The 27,542-nt window shown below is 44.0% G+C and overlaps 1 protein-coding gene and 1 long non-coding RNA gene across 2 annotated transcripts; both read left to right on the top strand.

The window, feature by feature from the left end:
• The first annotated feature begins 663 nt into the window (after positions 1 to 663).
• Positions 664 to 14,515, top strand: LOC126994709 (protein Wnt-2-like). Its single transcript, XM_050854004.1, has 9 exons — positions 664 to 675; positions 2,064 to 2,177; positions 4,872 to 5,119; positions 5,417 to 5,516; positions 6,539 to 6,694; positions 9,962 to 10,090; positions 11,740 to 11,820; positions 13,336 to 13,414; positions 14,040 to 14,515. The coding sequence occupies exons 1-7, from the start codon at positions 664 to 666 to the stop codon at positions 11,752 to 11,754; spliced, it is 774 nt and encodes a 257-aa protein (XP_050709961.1). The 3' UTR covers positions 11,755 to 11,820; positions 13,336 to 13,414; positions 14,040 to 14,515.
• A 1,213-nt stretch (positions 14,516 to 15,728) lies between these two features.
• On the top strand, positions 15,729 to 17,760 carry LOC126994713 (uncharacterized). Its single transcript, XR_007749517.1, has 2 exons — positions 15,729 to 15,795; positions 16,158 to 17,760. It is a non-coding gene; the product is annotated as an uncharacterized LOC126994713 (long non-coding RNA).
• The last annotated feature ends 9,782 nt before the right edge of the window (positions 17,761 to 27,542 follow it).

Genomic DNA, 27,542 nt, shown 5'->3' with positions numbered 1-27,542 from the left:
GGGCAGGGTGGCTATGGAGATGCCTTGGCGTTTCTCTTGCCAGTCCGTCTGGAAAACACTTTCAGCTTAGGCATTTATGTAGAATTTGATTGTTCCAAAAAACAGTTTCTGCGAAGAGAGCTAGAACGTTTTAGTTTTATACCAAAACATTGCTATTCTTAAGCATTGTTGTATACCACTCAATTAAAAGTACTATATTTGTGTGTGTGTGTGTGTGTGTGTGTGTGTGTGTGTGTGTGTGTGTGTGTGTGTGTGTGTGTGTGTGTGTGTGTGTGTGTGTGTGTGTGTGTGTGTGTGTGTGTGTGTGTGTGTGTGTGTGTGTGTGTGTGTTTAACTTACTCACGGTCTGATCACGTGATGGACTCTTGAAGACCAATCGATACCCTCCCAGAGAGCTTTGATCTCATTTAACTGACCTTTGAGTATACGTGGGACCTCGCCTACCAGTCCCTTCATCTCCCTTCCTCCGGAGGGGACAGCAGCCAATCCTTGTCAGCAGAAGCAGCTTTCGACCTGAGAAAGGCTCGAACCTCGATATACTGTGATGGCAGACTGAGAATTTAACCACAACACCAAGGGAGCATTTTTTTTTTTATGTGTGTGTGTGTGTGTGTGCGTGTGTAACTGCGGGCATGTGCGTGCGTGCGTGTGGGTGTTATCATCATGTCACAAGAGGTACGCGAGAGACCACTTAGCAGGTAACGCCTCTCGTCATAATTGCTTCGTAACCGTTATCAACAGCAATTATGAGCTAATTACTCGTCGTCCAGCCCCGGCGCAGAGATACCACCGCCTGTGCCCATGACCGACTGCGCCCCCGACAGGCCTACAGGAAACAATTTGTCCAGGTATTTGGTGGTCACAGCGGGGAGCCTCAGCGGTGAGATATTATGGGCCTCGCCGCCCCTCCCTGGCACCCCAACACATGTATGGGGCAGGTGACGCGCCGCCCCGCCCCGCCCCGCCCCTGCCTCAGGAGTCCAGAAAATCAGTGTTAATTTTTTCGTACTGCGACCGCGTTTTATTTCAAGTGTCATCTTCCTGACCAATTTGAAAGCCTCCCAACTATGCCAGGAGCTGTGTGCTTCCCGCCATTTGGTGTTTAGTTGTCTGTACGTAGAAGTAAGGTCTGTCGCTACGCAGTGCTGGGGCGTCGTGTGCGCTCAGTGGAGTCTTGCAGTGGGATATGTTTGTCAATTTGTACGCACCAGACCAATTAGCTCTCATAAGAAAAGACACTACACTGGAAAGTTGAAATTTTTTATTAAGTATAATAATTAAATAATATTAAAAGGAAATATGTAAACTTTATCAGGACTATATCAATGTTCCTATGCATTGGTTAAAATCACAACAGTAACATCGGTTTCTGATATGACCTACGTGGAAGGAGGCGGACGATAATAAAGCGTATAGGTGGAAAACTGCCTCCACACCAAGGCTCCGTGGTTTGCGAGGCCCTTTTTTTCTGCCCAGGCGAAGCGATGATGGCTTGAAATAATGAACCGACGAGGTACTTCTGAGGATGGCTGTTCAGACAGCCCAGCAGACCAGCCAATTAATGTTCAAACGATGTGCAAGACGCTGACGCAGTAACTGAATAAATGTTTTATTCATCAGTTGCTGAACTTCATTTAGTAGAAAAATGTTGAAAAAGGAGAAGTTTAATTAATGGAAGTTGTAGCTTCAGGCAGCGGAGGGTGTCCGTACCCCTGGCTTCCTAGAGGTGTGCCTACCTGGAAATGTACGGAAAACATTTTACCTGAGCATGCCTTTCCTGAAGCCCTAGCGTGGCATAACAAGGACTAGATTTCTTGGATAACAGTGGTTTCATGTTTATTATTATTTTTTTTTTTTACGCGATCGCTACGGCTTCTCGACCATCACTCTCACTTCACCACCTTCCACCGATCCATCCATCCCTCCACCAACAACCTCCACCCTACGTTTATTTACATCTTCCACTATCAGTCTCTCCCTTCCTCCATCCCTTCACCAACGTCTACCCGTCCACAGCATCCACTTCCTCCCACTAATAACTTCCACCCATCGTCCACCCAAAGCTCCACCCTCCCTCCGACACCAACTCTCGCCCTACCCCGCCGTCCCCTCACCCCGGCACAGCTCCACCCTCCCCAGCTCTACACCCGCCCCTCCCCTTATGCCAGGCCATCCAGGTACTGAGAACAAACAAACGAGGCGCCCTGTGACTAGGATTGCCCAAAATAGGAGAAAAGAAATTCATTAAAAATTCATGGAGGATCGCGAAGAATGAGTTTTGTGGTAGTACACGATGATAGGATGCTCTCTCTCTCTCTCTCTCTCTCTCTCTCTCTCTCTCTCTCTCTCTCTCTCTCTCTCTCTCTCTCTCTCTCTCTCTCTCTCTCTCTCTCTCTCTCTCTCTCTCTCTCTCTCTCTCTCTCTCTCTCGACAGTAAGTTACTAAGTTAAAGATACACTGATACTTTTGTTCATTTAGTCTTAAGATGCACTGACGAGCTGACAATCTCCTATCCCTGCGATGCGCGGCTCACGTCACACCCGGGAAGCTGAGAAGAGTATTTACACTTCTCGTACATATCATTATGCTCTGAAGTTGATTTTCACCGCCGCGAGTGCACGTATTCCGGGATTAATTCACACATCTCGGTACAGATCAGGCATAAATGGCTACATAGAAGTACGGTATATTTGGGGACATCCGCTGTAGCTGAGCGTGGCTTCGGTATACATATCCGTCGCATTGGTCCTTGAGCCTGTAGTGGTTACGAACCCATCACCGCGGGACACGAGCCAGCGTGACATCCGAGGTACTGCATTGCATCCCTGACCATTAAGCTGTCGTGGAGGGGAAGGTATATGTAACCTTTCTCCGCACTTGAGCATGGGATTAACCCTTGCGACATATCAGCAAGCCATCCCCGCTCCCAGAGGCTCTCAGCGACCGTGTCCCCATTATTCTCCCGCCGCCGGGCAAGGGTGAGCACACAGCGCCCCACAAGGGTTGCTTCGTCCCCTCAACACGTGCGCACCGTTCCTTTTCACGTCTCTTTCACTGCTCCCTGCCTGAGCCCCTGTTCCCCCTACTTATCTCCTTCTTTGCCCTCAGCTCTATTTGTTTACGTAATAACATGTAATCCTCGTTTTGTACCGATTGTCATTTTTGTTCTCTAAAACCCAATTCAAAGGTCCATTAGCCTGCTAAGATCCCCCCAGGACATGGTCAGCTTGCCATATTTCTTCACTGATCAACACTCTTCTCGTAAACCTTCCTACACGATGAGCAGGTTTGTTATGAGTGTTTACCAACTACGTGTCCGTGTTCATGTAACTTTCAACTTGCTCAAAACTCCTCTCGAAGATGATCTGCAGACCGATTTACTGCGTGACATGTTCACTATTCAGGGACTGGCCTGCACCCCCTCGTTGTGAAAGCGTTGTGGACAGTCAATGAAGAAAGTCTTTGTGCCCAGTCTTAACAATCAGTTACGGTACATTCTCCTGGATGATCCTTTTCTAACGGAGGGAATCTGGCACAAAAGCCACCAATGAGGCTCACTGCTCGCGGACATTATCTTACAAAAACCAAGGGGAGTGAGTTGAGCAGGGCAGGATGGGGCCCCGGACTGAACCAGATCATTTGTCGCATCACGAAGCCTGTATGGCCGGGGACAAGAAAACACCAGCCCTGCCATCCGCCCGGTGGCGTAGTTTGTGCTGGGGGCGCAGCTCCTCTTTCAGTGGCAGATGCACATTAACTGAACACATTAATTATGAACGCTAAAGTTCATGTATGTTTTCACATTATCAGACAACTTTTACAGCATTCGTAAGATGCAAAATATATAAATGCTGGGTCTTTCTGAGTTCACTCTCGACTTCCGCCAGCGCTGGCCACACCCATCTCTGAGGGGAGGGGAGGGAGCCAGTGTGTGGTCAGCGTGGCCATCATTGCACCGAAAGTAAAATTTATTAGTAATAAATGTCATGCCTTGAAGGAGCTAGTTGGGTGAGCATCAAAAGTGGCCGCCCGTCAATCATGCTGTAGGCCGCCTCCTCCCCCTCCCCAGCAAGCCCAGTCACCCCCTTAATGGCCGGCCTCAGCCCCACCAGCCACGCGTCCCCTACAATTTTGTATCTAAATCACTCGTAGCGCTGGTGCCAGAACCGGTTGGGCTTCTTTATCTGTGTGCCCGTTTTCTGGCGTTGTAACGGCCCATCAGCAAGTATCCGCATGAAATCTGTGACGAGAATACCTCACATGACTTCTGTGATTCTGCGACGCCATACATGCCTGACACGAAGTGCAGGCAGCAAACTGTGGATCATTTTCGGCATATAATCTCGTGGAGGCAAGACGTTAAACATAACGCCACAGAACTCTTCAGTGCTGCTGCTCCCGCCATCAGCCCTCGGGACATCACCATCGAGGGGCCGCCCGGTGATTATGACGAAAAAGGCAGACACACGCAGACAGGCCGCCCTTGAATGTGGCATTGCTGGGTTATTGCCGCACCGGTGGCCTGGGGCAGCAGTCCTTCACCCGCTTCTTCCGAACGCCGCATTACACGCAAAGAATGACTTGGAATCAAATAATTGTCTTGATGTTAATTAGTTTTTTTTAGGAATTCATAAATAAGTAACAGCGAACATGATCTGATTTGTCGTAACTCAGTTGTGTTGGTCTACGGAAAAGAATATACAAAGACTTATTGGTGTGGTTACCTGGATGGCTGAAGGCTTCCTTGACATTTTTTTTCTCAACAAAGGAAAGTTCCTAGTGTATTAATCTCTTGTGAATTATGACAGCTATGCCTCTAAAAAACAAAAATATTAATGGATGTCAGGTTAGTTATTGACAAATAGGAACAGTTCAGTGCGGTGAGCGATGGTGCACCTCTGAAGGCCCTCACCTGTTCTCCCTCACCAATCCTCTCACTGGTATCCACAGGGAGCCGCGAGGCCGCCTACACGTACGCGGTGACCAGCGCGGGAGTCACCCACAGCGTCACGACCGCTTGCTCCCGCGGCAACATCTCCACCTGTGGCTGTGACGACCGCAGGCGAGGGCGGTACAGTTCCTCCGGGTGGAAATGGGGCGGCTGCAGCGCCGACATTAGGTGAGAGGTGCATGTTAAGAATGTCCTGTTTGAACTCTTCATTCTCCTGGACATATATATCACAGACTTACTGTCAATGCATGCCCCAATACAACATATATGAAAGATGATAAACGCGGGGCATTCAGAATGAAGCAAGCTTACGTGTGCATGTACACCAAACAGCGTACTTTCATACACAGGACACCCAAATACTGATATACCAACACTCACAATAATGAGACAGATTCAACAAGTTACGCACGCAGCCCCATACTCATCGGCCCCTTGTTCCTTCCTCCTCCCGGCCGCCTGCAGGTTCGGGGTCAGGTTCGCGCGGGAGCTCCTGGACGCCCGCGAGGTGGAGGGGGACGGCCGCGCCCTCATGAACCTGCACAGCAACCGGGCGGGACGCAGGGTTAGTGTCCGGGGCGCCGCCTCCACAAGGCAGCGGCGGCTACGTGCATGCTCACCAGAAACTGTTCTTGCTTAGAAAATTTGCATATTGTTGCCCTACTTGTCCCTGCTCCCACTGATCCCCAATTTTTTCCTTTGCACATGCGGCTGTTAGAAGTGTAATAATTGTTACTAAAGGTACTTTAGTTATCTCTCTTCTAGCACTATTTTCTTAATACTTTTCCTTTTGAGCACATTAATATTGCTGCTAAGAATAATATGCGCATCCGTGGAGCAGTGGTCAGCGCGCCTGGCTACGAATCCACGGGCCTGGATTCGAATCCTGGCCCGGGCAGTCGGCGTGCAGTTCACCCAGCTGTTCATCCTCCCTTCCGGGCTGGTCGATAAATTGGTACCTGGGGAAACCTGGGGAAGGTAAACTGTGGCAATCCCGGATATCACATTGGCCCGTGTCCCGGGGTATTGGGTTCTTCCTTAACACAGACTCAAAAAGCCTAAGGTACAGAGATGAGCACCGCAGCCACGCGCAGCTATAGCGTATGCACCCGCTTATGAATAGAACGACTGTATAGCTACCTTTCATCCTGACGGCTGCTCTATCAGTATAACAAGAGTAGCAGAAGCAAGGACAGCAGCGACAGCAGAACCATCACCGCCATCACCACCACCACCAATAACAACACCTGCTAATACAGATAATAATAATAATAATAATAATAATAATAATAATAATAATAACACGTATTATTATTATTATTATTATTATTATTATTATTATTATTATTATTATTATTATTATTATTATTATTATTATTATTATTATTATTATTATTATTATTATTATTATTGTTGTTATTATTATTATTGCTATCATTTTTTTTCATTACTACAATCATTGCGAAATGGATAACACTTCCTTTTCTATGGGGCGGTGGGGGAAGGGGGGAGTGCAGCTCCAGGGGTGCCAAGGGGGTGCCGTGTCCCCATGTTGGCGTGAAGCACTAACCCGGGTCTTGCCCCCAGGCGGTGCGGAGCGGGATGAGGACGGAGTGCAAATGCCACGGCGTGTCGGGCTCCTGCACCGTCAAGACCTGCTGGAAGACCCTCCCGCCCTTCACCTTCATCGGGAAGCACCTCTTCCACAAGTACAGGAAGGCCAAGTCCGTCTCAGTGCATAAGGTATTCTCCACCCCATTCCCCTTCCATTCACCTCCTCTCCCTCTTCATCTTCTCTTCATCCTCTTCTTCTTTTCATTATCCTCCTCCTCCTCCTCCTCCAGAAGTGCTTTAATCCTTCCCGTAAGCCACTCCTATGGCTGATGAATTGATTAAATCACTGAAAGCAGGCAGTCCCGCAATGAGTCATAGGCTTTCTGCTGCCTGCTCGTCCATGTTTCCATGTTTCCATGTCTCCTCTTCCTCCTCCTCCTCCTACTACTACTACTACTACTACTACTACTACTACTACTACTACTACTAGTGGGCCCACATTCACCGCGTGATGGACGACGCGGGTTCGAATCCCCACGCTACCACCTCGGATTTTTCAGTCACCGCCGAGTGGCTTAAAACTACCCACATGGTGTCCTGAAGACCACCCATCAACCCGGACTCTAGAGGAAGCCGTCCAAGCGAATCAAGAACGAGTTCCGGGGGGCAGCATGAGCCAATACAAGATGGCGCCACTATAAACACTCGCCTATGCCAAAACGGGCTGGGCCTAACATCAGGCCCCAACTGGAAGAAGACTTGGGCCGACCATCAGGCCCTCCGGAAGAAGCCTACCGGCGCAATAGGCCGCAACGTAAAAAAAAATATATAAAAATATATATATATATATATATATATATATATATATATATATATATATATATATATATATATATATATATATATATATATATATATATACGTGAATTACATCTTTCCTATGCAGTAATGCCCTGTGGATAATATTCAAATTATGTGCAACAATAGCACAATACGGGCTTAGATTTTTCGTAGAAATATAACTTGAAATAAAGCTATGATCGGTGCCTTCGTGGTGAACTGGTTAAAATGCTTGACTACTAATCTGAGGGCCTGGGTTCGAATCCCGGCCTGAGTAATCGGCGCCCAGCCCAGCCTGCTGTTTGCCCTCCTTTTCTGGCTGGTCGACAAATGAGTACTTTCCTGGAGAAACCTGGAGAAGGTAAACTGTGGTTTATATATATACCACAAGCCCAGAAGCCAATGAGGAGATGAGCACCGCGGCCAGGCTCAGCTGTAGCGTATACTCCCTTGAATCTCCTAGTGTACTGATTTAACTACCTAACTAACTAACTTCTAGTAATTAACCATCTAACGATCTAACAAACTAACTATTGAACTATCTATTAAACTAACCATTTAACTATAATTATAAGTAACTATACTCGCCGCACAATTAAGAAGCAAAATGGGGGCCCCCTCACCCTTCCCTCAGGGCGCATGGATGTGACTGTGTGTGTGTGTGTGTGTGTGTATGTGTGTGCGTGTGCTTGGCGGCGCCCTGAGATAATGTTATTTTGCCAATTACGGATAATTCTCTCTCTCTCTCTCTCTCTCTCTCTCTCTCTCTCTCTCTCTCTCTCTCTCTCTCTTATACTCATAGTTATCAGGTGCTCCTTGCCGCTTACTCAATAATTCTGGGAACGTCTGAACACACAGGAAGACCCTCCCGCCCTTCACCTTCATCGGGAGGCACCTCTTCCACAAGTACAGGAAGGCCAAGTCCGTCTCAGTGCATAAGGTATTCTCCACCCCATTCCCCTTCCATTCACCTCCTCTCCCTCTTCATCTTCTCTTCATCCTCTTCTTCTTTTCATTATCCTCCTCCTCCTCCTCCTCCTCCTCCTCCTCCAGAAGTGCTTTAATCCTTCCCGTAAGCCACTCCTAGGGCTGATGAATTGATTAAATCACTGAAAGCAGGCAGTCCCGCAATGAGTCATAAGCTTTCTGCTGCCTGCTCGTCCATGTTTCCATGTTTCCATGTCTCCTCCTCCTCCTCCTCCTCCTCCTACTACTACTACTACTAGTGGGCCCACATTCACCGCGTGATGGACGACGCGGGTTCGAATCCCCACGCTACCACCTCGGATTTTTCAGTCACCGCCGAGTGGCTTAAAACTACCCACATGCTGTCCTGAAGACCACCCATCAACCCGGACTCTAGAGGAAGCCGTCCAAGCGAATCAAGAACGAGTTCCGGGGGGGCAGCATGAGCCAGTACAAGATGGCGCCACTATAAACACTCGCCTGTGCCAAAACGGGCTGGGCCGACCATCAGGCCCCACCGGGAAGAAGACTTGGGCCGACCATCAGGCCCCTCCGGGAAGAAGCCTACCGGCGCAATAGGCCGCAACGTAAAAAAAAATAAATACATAAATAAAAAAAAAAATATATATATATATATATATATATATATATATATATATAAATATATATATATATATATATATATATATATATATATATATATATATACGTGAATTACATCTTTCCTATGCAGTAATGCCCTTTGGATAATATTCAAATTATGTGCAACAATAGCACAATACGGGCTTAGATTTTTCGTAGAAATATAACTTGAAATAAAGCTATGATCGGTGCCTTCGTGGTGAACTGGTTAAAATGCTTGACTACTAATCTGAGGGCCTGGGTTCGAATCCCGGCCTAAGTAATCGGCGCCCAGCCCAGCCTGCTGTTTGCCCTCCTTTTCTGGCTGGTCGACAAATGAGTACATACCTGGAGAAACCTGGAGAAGGTAAACTGTGGTTTATATATATACCACAAGCCCAGAAGCCAATGACGAGATGAGCACCGCGGCCAGGCTCAGCTGTAGCGTATACTCCCTTGAATCTCCTAGTGTACTGATTTAACTACCTAACTAACTAACTTCTAGTAATTAACCATCTAACGATCTAACAAACTAACTATTGAACTATCTATTAAACTAACCATTTAACTATAATTATAAGTAACTATACTCGCCGCACAATTAAGAAGCAAAATGGGGGCCCCCTCACCCTTCCCTCAGGGCGCATGGATATGACTGTGTGTGTGTGTGTGTATGTGTGTGTGTGTGCGTGTGCTTGGCGGCGCCCTGAGATAATGTTATTTTGCCAATTACGGATAATTCTCTCTCTCTCTCTCTCTCTCTCTCTCTCTCTCTCTCTCTCTCTCTCTCTCTCTCTCTCTCTCTCTCTCTCTCTCTCTCTCTCTCTCTTATACTCATAGCTATCAGGTGCTCCTTGCCGCTTACTCAATAATTCTGGGAACGTCTGAACACACAGGAGGGCATTTTTATGTACGAGTATGTGTATGGGAGGGGAGGACCTAAGATGGGCATTAAAGTTAAAAATAGAAACAGCTTGCCAATTTTCTTTATGGGTTCAACTAATACTTTCGAATCGGTGCTCGACCCAGGCCTGGAGCACCGCTTCACGAGGAAGTAAATCTGCATTCCCGACGAGACGAGCGGCGAGGCGGCACCGCGGGTCCAGGCGGGGCGGCGGCTCCTCCGACACCCGCGTCATGCCCTTCAGCTTCCAGCAGGTGAGTCCCGAGCAGGTTTTTTCATTATGAAGCATCCTGTGCCGTCACCGTGACAGTCACGCAGTACTTGATCTTTGTTGATAGAATATTCAATGCTAATCGAATTCAGGTGGACGCTAATATGTTTGAATAATTATATTTGTATTTAGATGTTTTTGATAAGATTTGACAATGTTAGCACAGATTGAAAAAGTACGCATGACTAAGATTCAAGTGTCCGAATTTTTAACCTTTTCTACACGTGTCATTCTCAATCAGGCTTGTTTGGCGTGCGTGGCACACACACACACACACACACACACACACACACACACACACACACACACAGTCTATATATGACGTTATGTTGTCATGGCAACTGTTCCAACCAAATACCTAACAAGCCAACAGTAATGAATGTTGACTATTCAATCAGTAAATCAGCGGCAGGAGGCACGCCGGATGGTGTTATTAACCGTTAAATAATATGAATGAATCCAGTAGTAGTAGTCTATATGTTAATAAGAAAACATCACGCTTCACGCTGACAAGCCTTATTCTCGAAAATATCTTATCCGTTCACTGTAGCTCGACTTTAATATTTGAACTTTGTATATTAGGAAATTTGTCAATCTCTTTCTTGGCACAATGTTAATAGATTAACATTTTAATGATCGTCAGACGGCAACATCCTCCATTCAGTCCTTACCCCCCCCTACACACACACTGGTACAAGGGCGATAAGGAAGGAACCTCGCAGAGGCCTAATTTCCATGTTCAAGTAGCCTTTGTGTCCTCTTCTGAACATACACTGAGAGATCCAGTACGATCATTTGCTGTGTTGTGGCACCTCTCCAGGCGACTGAGAGCCTAATAACAACACCCAGGCAAGTCACTACGCGAGATGCCGTGCAGCGAACGGGAAACTGAACCGGTGGTTGAAGCTTCGGTTCGTGGGTAGTTGCTAGATGTCTGGTAATCAAGAATTCTAGAAGGCTCTACATCCAAGCATGGGGACTATGTAGTATCCTTGCAGTTAACAGACCACAGTCTTGCAGATGCACTGGCGAGGTAATGTGCCTGGCCTTGCGTTAAACTGTCGTCCTTCCTCCGGGACCATCATAATTTGCTGACCGCATGGGTGAGTGGCACCTCTTCCATCATTTTGCTGCCGATATGTGCTCAAAAATAAAGCAAAAAACACCACAACGCGACTTAATTAATTAGGGATGCAGACATATGGGTGAGTTTAAGACATTCCCTGGACACTAACAGACAGTCGTGTCCCGTACATCGATGTGTGTGTGTGTGTGTGTGTGTGTGTGTGTGTGTGTGTGAGACTGGTGACTGTAGCTCAGCGGTGCGTCAGTGAACGGTTTATATCAAGGGTAGGCAAGCCTCCTTGGTTCAGATGTCGGGGTGCAGCGGGCGAGGCCCCAGTGAGTCGATTTGTTGCCACGCTGTTACCCTTTCCTTGTCAGTATATTTTATTTCCTGAATATGCTTTTCATTTATATTTGGTGTGTGAAAAACACCATAAAATAAAACCTTTCTAGAATAAATGTTTTTTATACAATAACACAGCCTGGAAGGATTGTCTAGCATATAGGCTATTCCTTTTCTCCACATAGGTATATCACACAGGTATATACTTTTTTATATACCCCCAGCAGACGAGCGGCTGAACAGACACTCCCCGGGATGACTGAACGACAGCCAGGCTGGACTGAATGATCCAGCAGTTGCTGCAGGTTAGTGATTGTCACTGCTTAACACACACACACACACACACACACACACACACACACACACACACACACACACACACACACACACAAACGTATGGAAGTGGATTTTCTATGGGTAGGTAGACTGATAAAGAGGTAGACCTAACCAGGTGAAAATATTAATATATAAATCTAATTACACAAAGAATTTTACCCTAGTATATATTTTGCTTATTGTTCATTATCTTCATTTGCATGAAATGCTGAGCAGCCATTATGAAGGTGCATCGGGGGGGAGGGAGATAGTTAACTAGTCATTGCCCTGGGTTATCAGTGATCCTGATCATGGGCTGCATTTCGTTCATATGAATAGGCCAGCTGGGTCGTGTGTCTAGGCAGGGACATTTTGGAACAGTGGAATCTTTACTGCGACACGGACCAAAGTTAGCATCGTGATTGCTGTTTACTTGTTTGGGTCTTGTCATATGACACATAGACATGCACTGCTGGCCTTCTATCCCGTACAATGCATGTTTATTCCCAGAGGATAGTAACGAGATGGTTAGGTACTTGTTGCCAGGGACCGACACTTGAGTGGCAATCCGGGGGTCAGGACTCAGGAGTGGGCTGGACAGGTCAAATTTGGCACAGTTGCACCGTAAGTTAACTGGCTCGAATTTTGAACACGACAATGTTATCAAATTTATTAGTGTGGTGACGCAACCTTAATAATTGTTCACAACACCACAGATGTGCCTAGCCTGGGCCATCCCGTCTGATCATTTATAATTATATGGGCCATTAAGTATTAGACGGACCAGTCAGAGGGCAATAACTAATAATATTTGACTCCTTAACCTTTGCAAATGGTAACTTAAAAACAATATGTTGCAGTTTGTCATAGTTCCCAAACAAGGGCCTTTTGAGTGTATTTTTGTTAGTGAAACTATTATAAATACAAGTATTACTGCATGTCACTCCTGGTGACTGTATTCCTAGTAATACTGACGGCATACAGGCTTTGAAGGAGGGTCATTAGTTTTCTTCATATTTATCTTCAGACCTGAATACTTTCAAACTGTGTAATCTCCTTGATATTTTTTTTTCAAAATAATTCAGTAAGACTATAGCAACAGTAGTTGTGGAGGAACAACACAGAACCTGATGATTGGTTAGAGAATGAATATGATGAAAACCAGAGTTTACCTTCCCCAGGTTTCCATTTATCAAGCATCCTGAAAGGGAGGATGAACAGCTAGGTGGGCTGAGTTTTTAACACAGGCACACACATTCAGGAGACCGTGGGAAGTAGACTTTGGGTAACCCGCACGGTACACAGCCTTTATGTGAATGTGTTCCTGCCCACCAACATTTATTCAGGCTTTGGGAATTCTGATTCTGAAAGCATTTTGTATATACTTGAGCTACTTTATTAAACTCAAGTATAGGAATTTCTGAACTAATTATAAGGTCTTTTCAAAGGCTTCTCATCATGATTTACTCCTCCACATTTCGTTTTCTTTATTTACTTATCTACAGTTACACTGGGACTTTCCAAATACAGCAAAACATACTCGCCACCTTCCTCTTGGCCACCCTGACTGTTGTACAATTCCATGTAGGTAAATTCTTTACGTACGTAACTACCTCTTCCATATTATTCGTGACATTCACAAGAGCAAACAACTGGTATCTGCCAATGCCCAGTCTACTGGTTGTGTTCATGTTTCTGCTGTACTTCCAGCTTGTCCATGCTAGATTTAGATCAGATATCAAACAATTTTAAGCTCAGTTATCCCAGCTCTGTCATCTACGTAGTTTTCTTCCTAATCTTTGTACTCCATCAGGTTTTCTGTTTCATTTGTTTACTGCCACTGATCATGGGTATATTTCCAGGAACTTTAGTCAGTTTGCCATTTGCTTTTCTTATATATCCTCCAGTCACATTAATTAGAAATTCTGAATTGATTTAGTAAGCCATTTCCCTGAGCATAGGGATAGTGGAGTGTTGCTACTTGTGTGACAAAAATTGGTAAGGAATATATAAGTAGGTCTAAGATTAACAAAAAAAAAGGTCAGTGGCTCTGGAGAAGAACTGGAACAATTATAAAATAAAACAAGATTAATTATGAATAACAAATGCATTAGTAAAACCTTTGTAACAATCAAATTAAAGTTTTTAATGACATTGCAGCATGTCGAGGGTGGAGGGCTATTCTAATATTGGTGTTACTTTCTTTCAGGTGTGGCCAGGTGTTGCAACCCTCCAATAAGCACCTGTACCAATCTGGATAGAGCTGTGTAGTACACAGTGTAAGGACAATCCAGTTGCCAGTCAAACATCTGGCACTGTTCCCCAAAAGAGCTGACAAACTCCGAGCCAAGTTTTTTTTCTTTACACTCTTATCTGGCCTATAGCGCTGGTAGGCTTTCTTCAGGGGCCTGGTGGTTGACCCAAGCCCGTCATGGCGCAGGGAAGTGTTTATAGCAGCACCATTTCTTCTTGGCTCATGCTGCCCGCCGGAGCTCATTCTTGATTCACTTGGACAGTTCCTCTAGAGTTGGGGTTGATAGGTGATCTTCAGGACAGCACGTGGGTAGCCTTATGTCACTTGGCAATGACTGAAAAATCCCAGGTGGTAGCAGAAGATTTGAACCCGCATTGTCCAGAACTTGGTGAAAGCAGGACCTGCACACTAACCATTCAGCCACTGCCTCTCTGTTCCAACATGAGTAAAAAATGAGAGGCCAGAAGAGAGTGGTTGATTTCAAATGGAGAAGTGTCTAGATAGGCAGGAGGAAATAGATGAAGGAAGGCTGCCCTGGAGTTAACCTGCATAAGAAATTAGGATAGTATAAGACGAGTAGAACGTTATGTAAAAAGGGACCACAGTAGAGGTGGAGGCATGTAGTTAGCAAGCTTAGAAGGGCAATCATCATGAAAATGTCTGTAGAAGACAGAGGGGCAACATTGCAGCAGAGTTTGCTATAGAAGAAGAGAGTTTAAGTTTGACTCCATCGAGTCCAAAACAGCTATGTGAGTGAAGCCCCTCCTATATGAAATGCGCTCTCTATACGAGGACAGACAAGGCCCCTGGATATCATTTGTGAGGGGTAAAAAACTGAAAGACTAATACAGAACACACAACTTCAAAGAAGCTGATTTAGGAAGAGGTGAGATGAAATTATGAGTTGAGGATAGACCAAATATGTTTATTGTTTAAGTGGACAGCTGAGTGTTGTCATAGAATAGGGAACAGATGTTCGGAATTCTATCCCTCTGTTTTTATATCGTGTTTCCTTTCAAGCTAATCTATCTTTGCTATGGTAATCCTGCCACTGTCTTCCCCTAAACCTCTCAGCACCTGTATTCTGTACGACTATTTTATTTCCCTCTCTGAGGAAAAAGTCAATTTCTCCGCCTATCAACTGAACAAATTCCATCGTCTATTCCCTAGTCTTCGACCACACTCAGTGGTCCCCTTCCTCTACACTAAATATTCTCTGTCTATCCTTAACTCAAAACATTAACTGAAAACTTATTTCCTCTCTTGCTAAATCAGATTCTTCGAGGTTATGCATTTGTATCGTTTTCACCAGTTCTATTCCCCCTCACACATGCTGTCCACATACAAGGGTCTTTTCTGTCCTCATATGGAGTATGACAGAAGTCTTAGACAAATGGTGGAAAATTCTGTAGGATCAAGGTCATGGGCACTAGAGGAAGTGCCATCTTGGCATACATAGATGCAGCATCCAGCTTGGATTGAAAGCTGGGATGAAGATAGCGAGAGACATACATCACGGCAGCCACTAATGGACTGGAGTTGTCCAAGAAACCCTACCATCACTATTGACGATTACTGTCAGTAGCCCCAGAGACCCGTGTTTCAGTTAAGAAGAAGAGGTAAAGGAAGAGGAGGTAAAAGAGGAGATGATGTTCTACAGGATGGAAACTGAAGCAAAGATCGTGGATGTTGCAAAATTTGGAAAAAAAAAGTGAGTTATCAGGACAGCTGTGTACTATAGGTTTGTTATGTCACTGCACAATACATTCAATAAGCTGTAACTTAAAATAATTTGTATCTTTTGAAACTAGATGCTTATAATATTTCTCCAGAGGCTGCCTGAGTTATTACTTAGTACAATTTTGAAGACCTATAAACATTTCCAGCTGTTTTTACTGCATATTAATCATGATTTGTATTGTTAGATAACTATATCAAAATTCAAATCTAGAGACAGCTGCCATTAAATTGAGGTTTTGCATATTTTTGAGTTTCACTGTAGAAAGTACCATGAATCAATATATTTTGTAGACTTTGTTCACTTGTGTCATCTCTGTACCATCAAAATTCCAGACTGATTTTCACAATGTATACAACAAGCTGAACATTTTAGAATACCTTGGAAGAAGGAAGGCTGGGAGGATCGAGGCAGGCACGGGCAGTATACTGGCAGGAGTGAGGACAGCACAGCCTCTACCATGATTGAGTTCAGAAGAGCAGACTTCAGGGCAGGCTGATAGATGTGATGTGATTATATATGAGCAATTTTTTGAATAATTGCAGTGGTTCGTTGGACTCACAAAACTCACAGAGCTCACAAAATTTATGTCTCTCTCACAAGTAGACTTGCTAAGGGTAGTGTCAGAGTATTTTTGTAGGGGGTTATTTCTTTCTACACTCGCATACTCTTCCTGACATTGAGCTTCATACTACACTTCCTGGCATTGAGGTCCATCTGCCACATCCCAGCCAAATCATACAACCCATCAAGCTTGCCATGCAACACACTAGCATATTGGTCTGTTCTTATTTCTAATCTGCTAACCAATGTTAAATTTCACCAACCTCTCCTCATGCACTATATAATTATTGTGCTAGACAAGGCATCAATCTGACTTCAGTATTTGAATCCTCTATTATTTTTATATACTTCTCTCTGTATGATGACCATACCACAGCGGCATATGTAGGCCTGGATTGCATCATGCACTTTTCTTTTGTTATAAATAAAAGCAGCTTATGTTTATGATAAATCTGAAAAATGTAAATAGCAACAGGTAACATGCTAGTTGACACACCTATACATCTAAGTTCTTTTGTGTTGATTAGTTCCTAGATAAATAATGATTAACCAAAGGTTCCAGTATACCTCTTATACCAAACAAACTAAATAAAACTTACCTCTCATGGAGCACTCAACCACAATTAATGTGCTGACTTAAAAATAAAAAATAAAAAACTACTGTGATGATAATGCAGTGGTTAATGCTCATGCTGATTATGATAAGTTAGACTGGTTTGATTTAGTTCAATACATATTGGAATATTTCTATCAGGCCCAGTGTACCTGTATTGTTATCTCCCACTTATCAGCCAAATGTTGCTGCTACTTTTGACTTTTTGGGTTTATTTCTTCAGTCAAAAACTTACCCTATTTCTATCACAATATATTGATGTGGCAGATTTTTAAAAACAATGAATTGATAAAGAACACTATTAGGCTGTCTTATCCTCCTTTGTGGCGATCACATGGCATTCTTGTGAAGACAGCAGAGCATTATGTCACCTGAACTAATGTACTAGATGAAACATATAGCAAACCTTAACTTTGAGGAAATTCTACACTCCATCGTGCCATGATCAAATTAAGATGGGCAGGAGCATTGGCAGTGAGGAGAATGATTCACGAACTTGGACGTAAAAAAAGTTTTGAAAGGAATGAGCAGAGCAGAGGTGAAGCATATATGAGCATAGCTGGGCACGATAACAGAAAACCTTATCCCCGATAACTGATAATGGAAAACCTTATCGGTAATAACCGATATTCGTTAACTGGAAACAAATATAGGCGATAACCGATACCCGATATTAATCCACAATTCCGATACTAGCTAGCGATAAGCCCGATAGGCGAAAACGATACTATATTGATATTTCAAATAAAAATATAGATGAATTTAAATTTTTATTATCTGTATTTTAGAAAACTTACAAAACCTGAAAACCACACGTTGACACGTAGCTACCTATGGACGGTAATACTAGAAACGCCTGAACCGGTGTTGTGTTATTTGGCGTCCCCACATTCATAAGCTGGTTTTGTTTACAAACACTGGTCTCGTGAACTGCGCATGCTCAGACCAGCAAGCGTAGACCTGTACAGTCTCACAAAGCTTTTTAACCGTAATTAGGAGTTGCTGGAAGGCTGAATCAGACATACAGTACCACTACCACCATCCCCGCTGTTTCTGGAACGACACTGTACGAGTTGTATTTATATGTACAGAGTGTCGTTCTAGAAAGAGCGAGGATGGTGGTACTGTTGGTCTGATTCAGCCTTCCAGCAACTCTTTAATGTGTTAAAAAGCTTTGAGACTGTACAGGGCTACGCTTACTGGTCTGAACATGTGTAGTTCACGAGAGACCAGTGTTTGTAAACAAAAGTTCCAGTTTTTGACGATGGGACACCAAATAACACAACAAAGGGTGCCTTCAATACCATAGCATGCTCACAAACGAATATGGAATATCAAATTTAAGGCAGTGAATAATCACTTTTGGGGCAAAGTTAAATGATTTTTCTCTTTGATATATTGATTTTTGAGTATAACAAAAAAATAACCTAGTGATTTAATGTTGATCTAAATATGAAATCTCTTCACCGAAGATATTTAATACCCCGAAATTTTTTCATACAACACCGGGCGCCCGGACCACACATGCGCAGTAGGGAGGAGACGTTTTTTTTTTTTTTTTTTTTTTTGAGAGGCGGAAAAAGTAGCGATTATCGCTAGTTTGGTTACAAAAGTAACGGAGATACCGATATACATTTAAATAAGTAGCGGATGGCCGATAACCCGATTTTGTTATCAGCGATAAAGTATCGCGATAACGCCCAGCTATGTATATGAGCTACCAATAAACCTAATCAAGGATGAAGACAATTCCATACTTAATAAACTAGCTTGCAGAGTAAGAGTTTCTCGAGTATGGAAAAAAATGTCGCCATTATATAAATTCACACAAAAAATGTGACGACTTAGAACCGCCGACCAATTATTACTTTCCCTGTAACCTACAAAGTTTTCGCCGAGATAAAGAAGATAACAACAAAACTGATTGATTGATAGTTTCTAGACTTTAACCAACCAAATTGCTGTGTGAACAGATTCCGATCCAGAGACCACCATTTTCGTGTAAAGTACTCTATGCGGCTTTATCCCCAAGAGACGAGAATGTCCTACACAGGCTTAGTCATTTTTTTTCTTTTTAAATATTTATCCCCTATTATCACTAGGGGAAACGGGCCCTTGTCCTGAGACGGCCCGCTAAGAGTGCAAAAATGCTCCCTCCCTGCGCGGGGGAGCACGGGCTAAGCCTATTGGCGTCCCGTAGCAGGATGCCGACAGACCGACTCGATCGGCGATCGAAAACCAGCCGACCGAGTCGGTCTGTCGACGAGGACTGGCGTGCCTCTGCTTAATTAAAGTCAATCTCTTGTACTAACTTTCAAACTGCTTCGGTAAAACACTACTTCCTAACTAGTGCTTCGGTATAATAAACCCTCACACATCCTCGGGGCGTCCTCGTGTTCTTCCTCTTCTCGACTTTACTTCTGTCAACCTCCAACCCCGGTGTATGCTCTTACTGACTGACTGTTATGCCACTGAATATTGTTAGATGGTAAGGGTCTTGAGGTGCTTAGTGGTCATAGTCTCCCCCTCCCCGCCGGTGGGGCCGCGAGAACCTTCAGTAAAGAAAACGGATGATGACAAGGGTCCCTAAGGTAGAGTGAGAAATAAATGAGTCCATCCATCCATCCATATTTTGAGAGGAGAGGAGAGAGGAGAGGTCATGAGCCTTTCTCGGGTGACGGCCCATGAAGAGGAGCCGACAGACCGACGTAATCGGCAGACGTCAACCGACCGACTCAGTCAGACAGCAAAGGTAGGAGCTAAGGCCCCGTTCACACTGGCGACTCTGGGCCACGACAACCCAGCGACTTTTGCATTTGACAAGTCGGCTCCCACGCTCCAAGAATGGGAGGATATTTTTTTGGCGTCTTGGTGTCGGCTAGCATGACTGCCGACTGTCTGGGACATTCGGCCAACTATAGTTGTTAACATGTCTGCGACATGCTGCAAGACGACGTCTCAAGAAGAGTCTTAACGGTCATACGCAATAATCAGACAGATCAACTCCTTATGAGCTTTATAAAGGCGGACACACACTGCGATGCGGCTGTCCGGCGGCCGAAAGTGGGCGGAGCCTCGTCGGCCGGATGAAGCATACACACTATGAGGCGGCCTCACGGAATGCCGGGCGGCGGCCGTCACTCTGAGCCCAACCGCCGCAGCGACAACAACGCAATTTGTTTTATGTCCACAAACATGGATCAATAAAACAGATCCAAAAGTCTTCATTTATCCAGACATCAGACATCGTGGAGCGTAGATAATGTGTACACCACGGCTGTCAGCGTCTCTCCGAGATAATTCCCGCCTCAAGGCCGCGCCGCAACGTCATACACACTGTGAGGCCGCGGGCCGCGTCGGACGGAATTACAAACATAAACAGAAGGCCATCCGGCCATGATGTGAGGCCGCGCCGCACAAATTACACCCGTACACACTGCCTTCAGGCCTCCAGCCCCGCCCACTTTTCGGCCGCTGGACAGGCCGCATCGTATAGTGTACCAAAACATGAAATAAAATAGCGTTATTAAACACGTCATTACCCCTAACCCCATACGTCTGTTACTGCATAATAAACTATTTTAATATATTCTTACCTTAACTCCCTTTCTGTGAACACTTCCATGAGGTGATGTTCTCCCGGTGCCTGGCCGCGTACACACCATCTGGACACATACTATTGTACCGATCCAACTTCTGAGCCCCGAGAGTTTTACAAGATTCGAAATCGTTCGAATATTTAGCTCAAATGTCTTCCAAGGTTCGTTACTAAGGTGAGCACCCGGCCACTGCCTTCCCATTGTTCTAGGGAGGATACAAGTGTCTACGGTTGTTACATATACTATAGGGAGACTTATCAGTCTCCCTAAAAACTTGACGGGTATATTGCAGGTCCGGCAAAACAATGTTATCAGTTATACCATACATGCTGAGAGCTGAATACTCTTTCCGCAAATCATGCTGAACTAGTTTCGGATGGAACTCTTACGTGAAGTAGCCTGATGTACATTTCAAACCGTAGCGCTCCACGCTTTATGAAAGAGAACACGGTTGAGTATCTCAACACGGGTATTAACAACATAGGGCCTTAGCTCGTTGCCTACAGCAGAAGCTAATTTCTTGACACGGGGATAGGGTCATGAAACTCCTTCGAAGATAATACAAGCCAAAATAAATCTAAGATAAAGAAGAACATTGCTATGGAATAAATCTACAAATATCTTTTAAATCATGTATATTTGCATAATACCGAGGGGTTTAGGTGGTTCAGCGTGGTCGGCTGTTGAGGCGGGGAGGTGGTTGTGTTACAGCTACCTAATTCATATCGAGAGTTGATTGCGCGGCAGCCCCATCGCCATGCGGGAGCTAAGGGGGTAATTACTGCCCCCTGAGTGATTTACCGCCTCCACCCTCAGTCAGATATTAAAACTACATACAGCAGGATGGCTCACGGCTGTTATTATGTTCTCGGCATCAATGAATCGCCCCAGGATACATGCCAGTGAGAGGTACAAATAGTTAACATAAATAGTGCCACTTACATGTGCTTCCCTTCACAATGAGTCTGTATTTCATTGGGCATTTGAAGCACAACCAGACGGGTAAACATATATTGCACCGACTTTATAGCTGCAGGTACCGGAGTAGTAGTAGTAGTGCCCAAGGATAGCGTTCCTTGGAAAAGGGAAGTAGTGTATTATGGGTTTGTAAATTATATGCTTTCGAATTTTATCCTCGTAAAATTGTACATATGCTTACTTTATCTGATAATGATCAAATCAAATCAGTTTGGATTTGTGAATGCTAATCCTCTTTGTATCTCGCTGAAAGCAATGATATGTTATTAGTTTAGACCCTGTTGAATGAATAGCTTTCGTTGTTAGTTATCCCATACGAGCGAACAACGAAGACTTAAAAAACACGGTCTGTTATGCTGCCAGAGTTTAAGAGAGGAAGATATACATGGCAAACCTTCCAGCTCTTAGTCCACCACTGATCCTTCTTTAACAAAGACTAAAATACATGTATTACGATTCCCAGAGATAATCACAAGCAAAGACATGTTAAATGTGAGGATGTTTACTGATAAACAATGATGAGAAGGCTTGTATTGCAACCCCAAAGGTGAACACAAGCAACAAGGTGTTGGAGGTGAGGATGTTTACTGATAAACCTTAACACAAATGACCAACATGCACAAGTTACATGTTTAGATGAGCGGCGAAACACTTCCTGAAGACATGAAGTAAATGATTTTTAAATATTTACAGGAAGACTAATTAATATATATATATATATATATATATATATATATATATATATATATATATATATATATATATATATATATATATATATATATATATATATATATATATATATATATATATATATATTTTATTTTTATTTTTTTCCAATTACCAGTGGTGATTAAGATGTGTGACAGATATTGAGGATATCCACAAATATTGTGAGGAGCTAAGATAACTTTTGTTGAACATTATAAATTACTGTTATCATTATCATCATCATTACTTCGGTGCTATTATCATCATTGCGCTTAATATCAAACTACCCGCCATAACTACTTATCACACTGATAAAAGGATTTGAGAGAATTTCTTATTGTAATTTGTGAAAATGTCATTTAGTCTTTACGTGCAGCTTGTAATGAAAACGTGTTAATTTCCAAGTATTAATCAAAAAGATCTCTACGTATATACACGACCACGGGAACACACAGACTGTACAGGAAGATATTTAAGTAATCATTACTTGGATTGTGATACTCTACTTAACTGACTCATTGAACTTTTGAAAAAAAAATCGGTGCTTTTCTATTATCAAAATGTTCACTTTCAATCACTGCAATATATATATATATATATATATATATATATATATATATATATATATATATATATATATATATATATATATATATATATATATATATATATATATATATGGCTGGAGTAGGTAGGAAGACACCTACCGAACGGGCGCAAGCCACTCCCGGTGAGGTATATATGGGAGGTGAGAAGGGAGCTGAAGCCCTCCAAAGACCCTTCCCATGTCCTCACTAACCGTTTCCCTATTGTCTCACCAACACCGGAGAGTAGTTCAGCATGCTCTCTAAAGACAGATCCTCTCTTTATCCACACCACACTACATTCACACAACATATACACCTTTTCCCAAAATTAAAATTTCAAAATGGCGCACATACACCAAGCCTCGGAGTCCCCGCCTGGGGGGGGGACCACAAATTCCCCCAGGGAGGACTCCCCTTCTGGCTGCCGACCTGAGAGGTGTCTTGATAACTCCTCGAACCTCTTTCTTCTCAATTTCTGCAACATTCACGGTCTTCGCTCTAATTTTCATTCTGTGTAACATCATCTCTCCTCCTCTAAACCTCACCTTCTCTTCCTTACCGAAACACAGGTTTCTGAGGCTACTGACAGCAATCTCTACTCTGTTCCCTCCTACTATCTCTATCCTAAATTTCAATCCAAAGCTGGATGTTGCGCCTACGTGCGCAACGACATCACTTGCTCTCGTGCCCACAACCTTGACTCTTCTGAATTTTCCACCATCTGGCTAAGACTTCATTGTCATTCTATTACTAAATACATCTGTGCTGTTTATCTCTCACCTAACTCTACCAACTATGTAAAATTCTTTGACTATTTGAATTTTAAAGTGGAGCACATCTTGACCCACTCTCCCTTCACTGAAATCTCCATCCTAGGAGATTTCAATGTTCACCACCAGCTTTGGCTTTCATCCTCTTTCACTGACCATCCTGGTGAACAGGCCTACAACTTTGCTATCCTCAACGACCTAGAGCAGTTGGTCCAGCACCCTACACGTATTCCCGACCGTCTTGGAGATCGGCCCAACATTCTAGACCTCTTCCTTACCTCAAACCCTTCTGCTTATTCTGTCAAACTGTTCTCTCCGTTGGGCTCCTCCGATCACAATCTTATTTCTGCATCCTGTCCTATCGCTCCTGTACACCCTCTGGACCCACCGAAGAGGCGATGCTTCTGGCATTTTGCTTCAGCTCGGTGGGACGACCTGAGGATGTACTTTTCCGATTTCCCGTGGAATGATTATTGCTTCCAGGATAGAGACCCCTCTGTGTGTGCTCAGCGCATCACAGAGGTGATTGTCTCTGGAATGGAGGCATACATTCCTCGTTCTTTCTCTACTCCTCACGCAAAAAAGCCTTGGTTTAATCACGCTTGTTCTCGTGCTGTCAATGATAGAGAGGTAGCTCACAAAAGGTACCAGAGCCTTCAAACTAATGCCAATTATGAACTTTACATTTCTGCCCGAAATCGTGCCAAATCTATTCTCCGACTAACCAAAAATTCTTTCATTAATAGAAAATGTCAAAACCTTGCTTTCTCTAACTCTTCCCGTGACTTCTGGCATCTAGCCAAAAACATCTCCTCCAACTTCACTTCTTCATCTTTCCTTCCACTCCTCAGTCCTGACGGCAATACTGCCGTCTCATCTATCTCTAAGGCTGAACTCTTCTCTCAAACTTTTTCTAAAAACTCCACTCTGGACGATTCTGGGCATATTCCTCCTACTCATCCCCCCTCTGACTCCTTTATGCCTGTTATAAAGATTCTTCAAAATGATGTTTTCTATGCCCTCTCGGGCCTCAATCCTCAGAAGGCTTATGGACCTGATGGAGTGCCTCCTATTGTCCTTAAAAACTGTGCCTCCGTGCTGTCACCCTGCCTGGTCAAACTCTTTCGCCTCTGCCTGTCAACATCTACCTTTCCTTCTTGCTGGAAGTATGCCTTCACACAGCCTGTACCTAAGAAGGGTGACCGCTCCAATCCCTCAAACTACCGTCCTATTGCTTTACTTTCTTGTCCATCTAAAGCTTTTGAATCAATCCTTAACCGTAAGATTCAAAAGCACCTTTCCACTTCTGACCTTCTATCTGATCGTCAGTATGGGTTCCGCAAGGGGCGTTCTACTGGTGATCTCCTAGCCTTCTTAACTGACTCTTGGTCATCCTCTCTTAGCCGTTTCGGTGAAACTTTTGCTATTGCGCTGGACATATCAAAAGCTTTTGATAGGGTCTGGCACAAATCTTTGCTTTCTAAACTACCCTCCTACGGTTTCTATCCTTCTCTCTGTACCTTTATCTCCAGTTTCCTTTCTGACCGTTCTATTTCTGCCGTGGTAGACGGTCACTGTTCTTCCCCTAAATCTATTAACAGTGGTGTCCCACAGGGTTCTGTCCTATCTCCCACTCTTTTTCTGTTATTCATTGATGATCTTCTTTCCAAAACGAACTGTCCTATCCATTCCTACGCCGATGATTCCACTCTGCATTATTCAACTTCTTTTAATAGAAGACCCACCCTTCAGGAACTTAACGACTCAAGGCTGGAGGCTGCAGAACGCTTAGCCTCAGACCTTACTATTATTTCCGATTGGGGCAAGAAGAACCTGGTGTCCTTCAACGCCTCAAAAACACAGTTTCTCCACCTAGCCACTCGACACAATCTTCCAAACAACTATCCCCTATTCTTTGACAACACCCAGCTATCACCTTCCTCAACACTAAACATCCTCGGTCTATCCTTAACTCAAAATCTCAACTGGAAACTTCATATCTCATCTCTTACTAAATCAGCTTCCTCGAGGCTGGGCGTTCTGTACCGTCTCCGCCAGTTCTTCTCCCTTGCACAGATGCTGTCCATACAGGGGCCTTGTCCGCCCTCGTATGGAGTATGCATCTCATGTGTGGGGGGGCTCCACTCACACAGCTCTTCTGGACAGAGTGGAGGCAAAGGCTCTTCGTCTCATCAGCTCTCCTCCTCATACTGATAGTCTTCTACCTCTTAAATTCCGCCGCAATGTTGCCTCTCTTTCTATCTTCTATCGATATTTCCACGCTGACTGCTCTTCTGAACTTGCTAACTGCATGCCTCCCCCCCTCACGCGGCCCCGCTGCACTCGACTTTCTACTCATGCTCATCCCTATACTGTCCAAACCCATTATGCAAGAGTTAACCAGCATCTTCAATCTTTCATCCCTCACGCTGGTAAACTCTTGAACAATCTTCCTTCATCTGTATTTCCTCCTGCCTACGACTTGAACTCTTTCAAGAGGAGTGTATCAGGACACCTCTCCTCCCGAAACTGACGTCTCTTTCGGCCACCTCTTTGGATTCTTTTTAGGAGCAGCGAGTAGCGGGCTTTTTTTTTTTATTAATGTTTACTTTTTTGTGCCCTTGAGCTGTCTCCTTTGCTGTAAAAAAAAAAATATATATATATATATATATATATATATATATATATATATATATATATATATATATATATATAGATCTATATATATAGATATATATATATATATATATATATATATATATATATATATATATATATATATATATATATATATATATATATATATATATATATATATATATATATATATATATATATATATATATATATATATATTATACACACACACACACACACACACACACACACACACACACACTATAATGTGGCAAGCCTACGATCGTGGAGTCAGTGGGCGGCGCGAGTGTTGCCAGCACACTGTTAACGTGAGGCTCGGCACGCCTTCCTTGCCTAGTGATTCCTTGTCTACCATATCACAGGTACACACAGTGCATGCACAGGGCAGTATTCGTGGGTCGCGTCCATCGGTCTCCTGTGCGGGGTGTTTGACGACGCACCACATGAGAAGGACCGTCGAAGATGATGACTGAACGTTCCACTGCACCACCACACGCTGGCCTCATCGCCGAGAACCTCGTCCATCAACGCAACACTTATCCACGGACACAAAGTCATGATCCACCCTTTCCACAATGCACTATGAATTTTGTCCATTTCAGTTCATCTTCAAAACATAAACTAACTTTACAATCTCAAAACTGTTCATCCCTGAATACAAAACGTCGTGGCTCCCAAAATGAGAGTCTGTCCATCACTATTTCCTTATGAGGGCATAATAGCTTTGCCATTTCAAAAGGCATTATCCATGATTATCCTGAGTGGTAAGCAACGTTTCCATTTGCTTCTCAGTCACGTGAATAGTTATTTATATTTTTCTTTTCACCATAATCCGCGAAATTAGTGCGGACGGGTTTGATGTCGGTGAGGGCGTGGTGAGCAGCCGAGGCGGGTCAGTACGCCATCACCTCACACAACACCATGGAGAAGACGCGGTGCCACCTGTTGGCAACCCCGCTCGCCTTGCTGTACGGGAAACGACCCTTGATGGGCTGAGGACACTCCACGTGCACGCGCTCTCTGCTCACGGGGACAATGGATTAGTGGATTGAGCTAATGAATGTGTGTGTGTGTGTGTGTGTGTGTGTGTGTGTGTGTGTGAGAGAGAGAGAGAGAGAGAGAGAGAGAGAGAGAGAGAGAGAGAGATAATCGCCAACTTTGAATGCTTACCAAACTGATAATGAATAATAGTCGTAATTACTCTGGCGCTGCTGAGGACCTAAAGTCGTATCATTCATCG

This window comes from Eriocheir sinensis, unplaced genomic scaffold, assembly GCF_024679095.1.
Source record: "Eriocheir sinensis breed Jianghai 21 unplaced genomic scaffold, ASM2467909v1 Scaffold852, whole genome shotgun sequence".
In the NCBI taxonomy this organism is placed as follows: domain Eukaryota; kingdom Metazoa; phylum Arthropoda; class Malacostraca; order Decapoda; family Varunidae; genus Eriocheir; species Eriocheir sinensis.
This window is presented reverse-complemented; position numbering and strand designations above follow the sequence as displayed.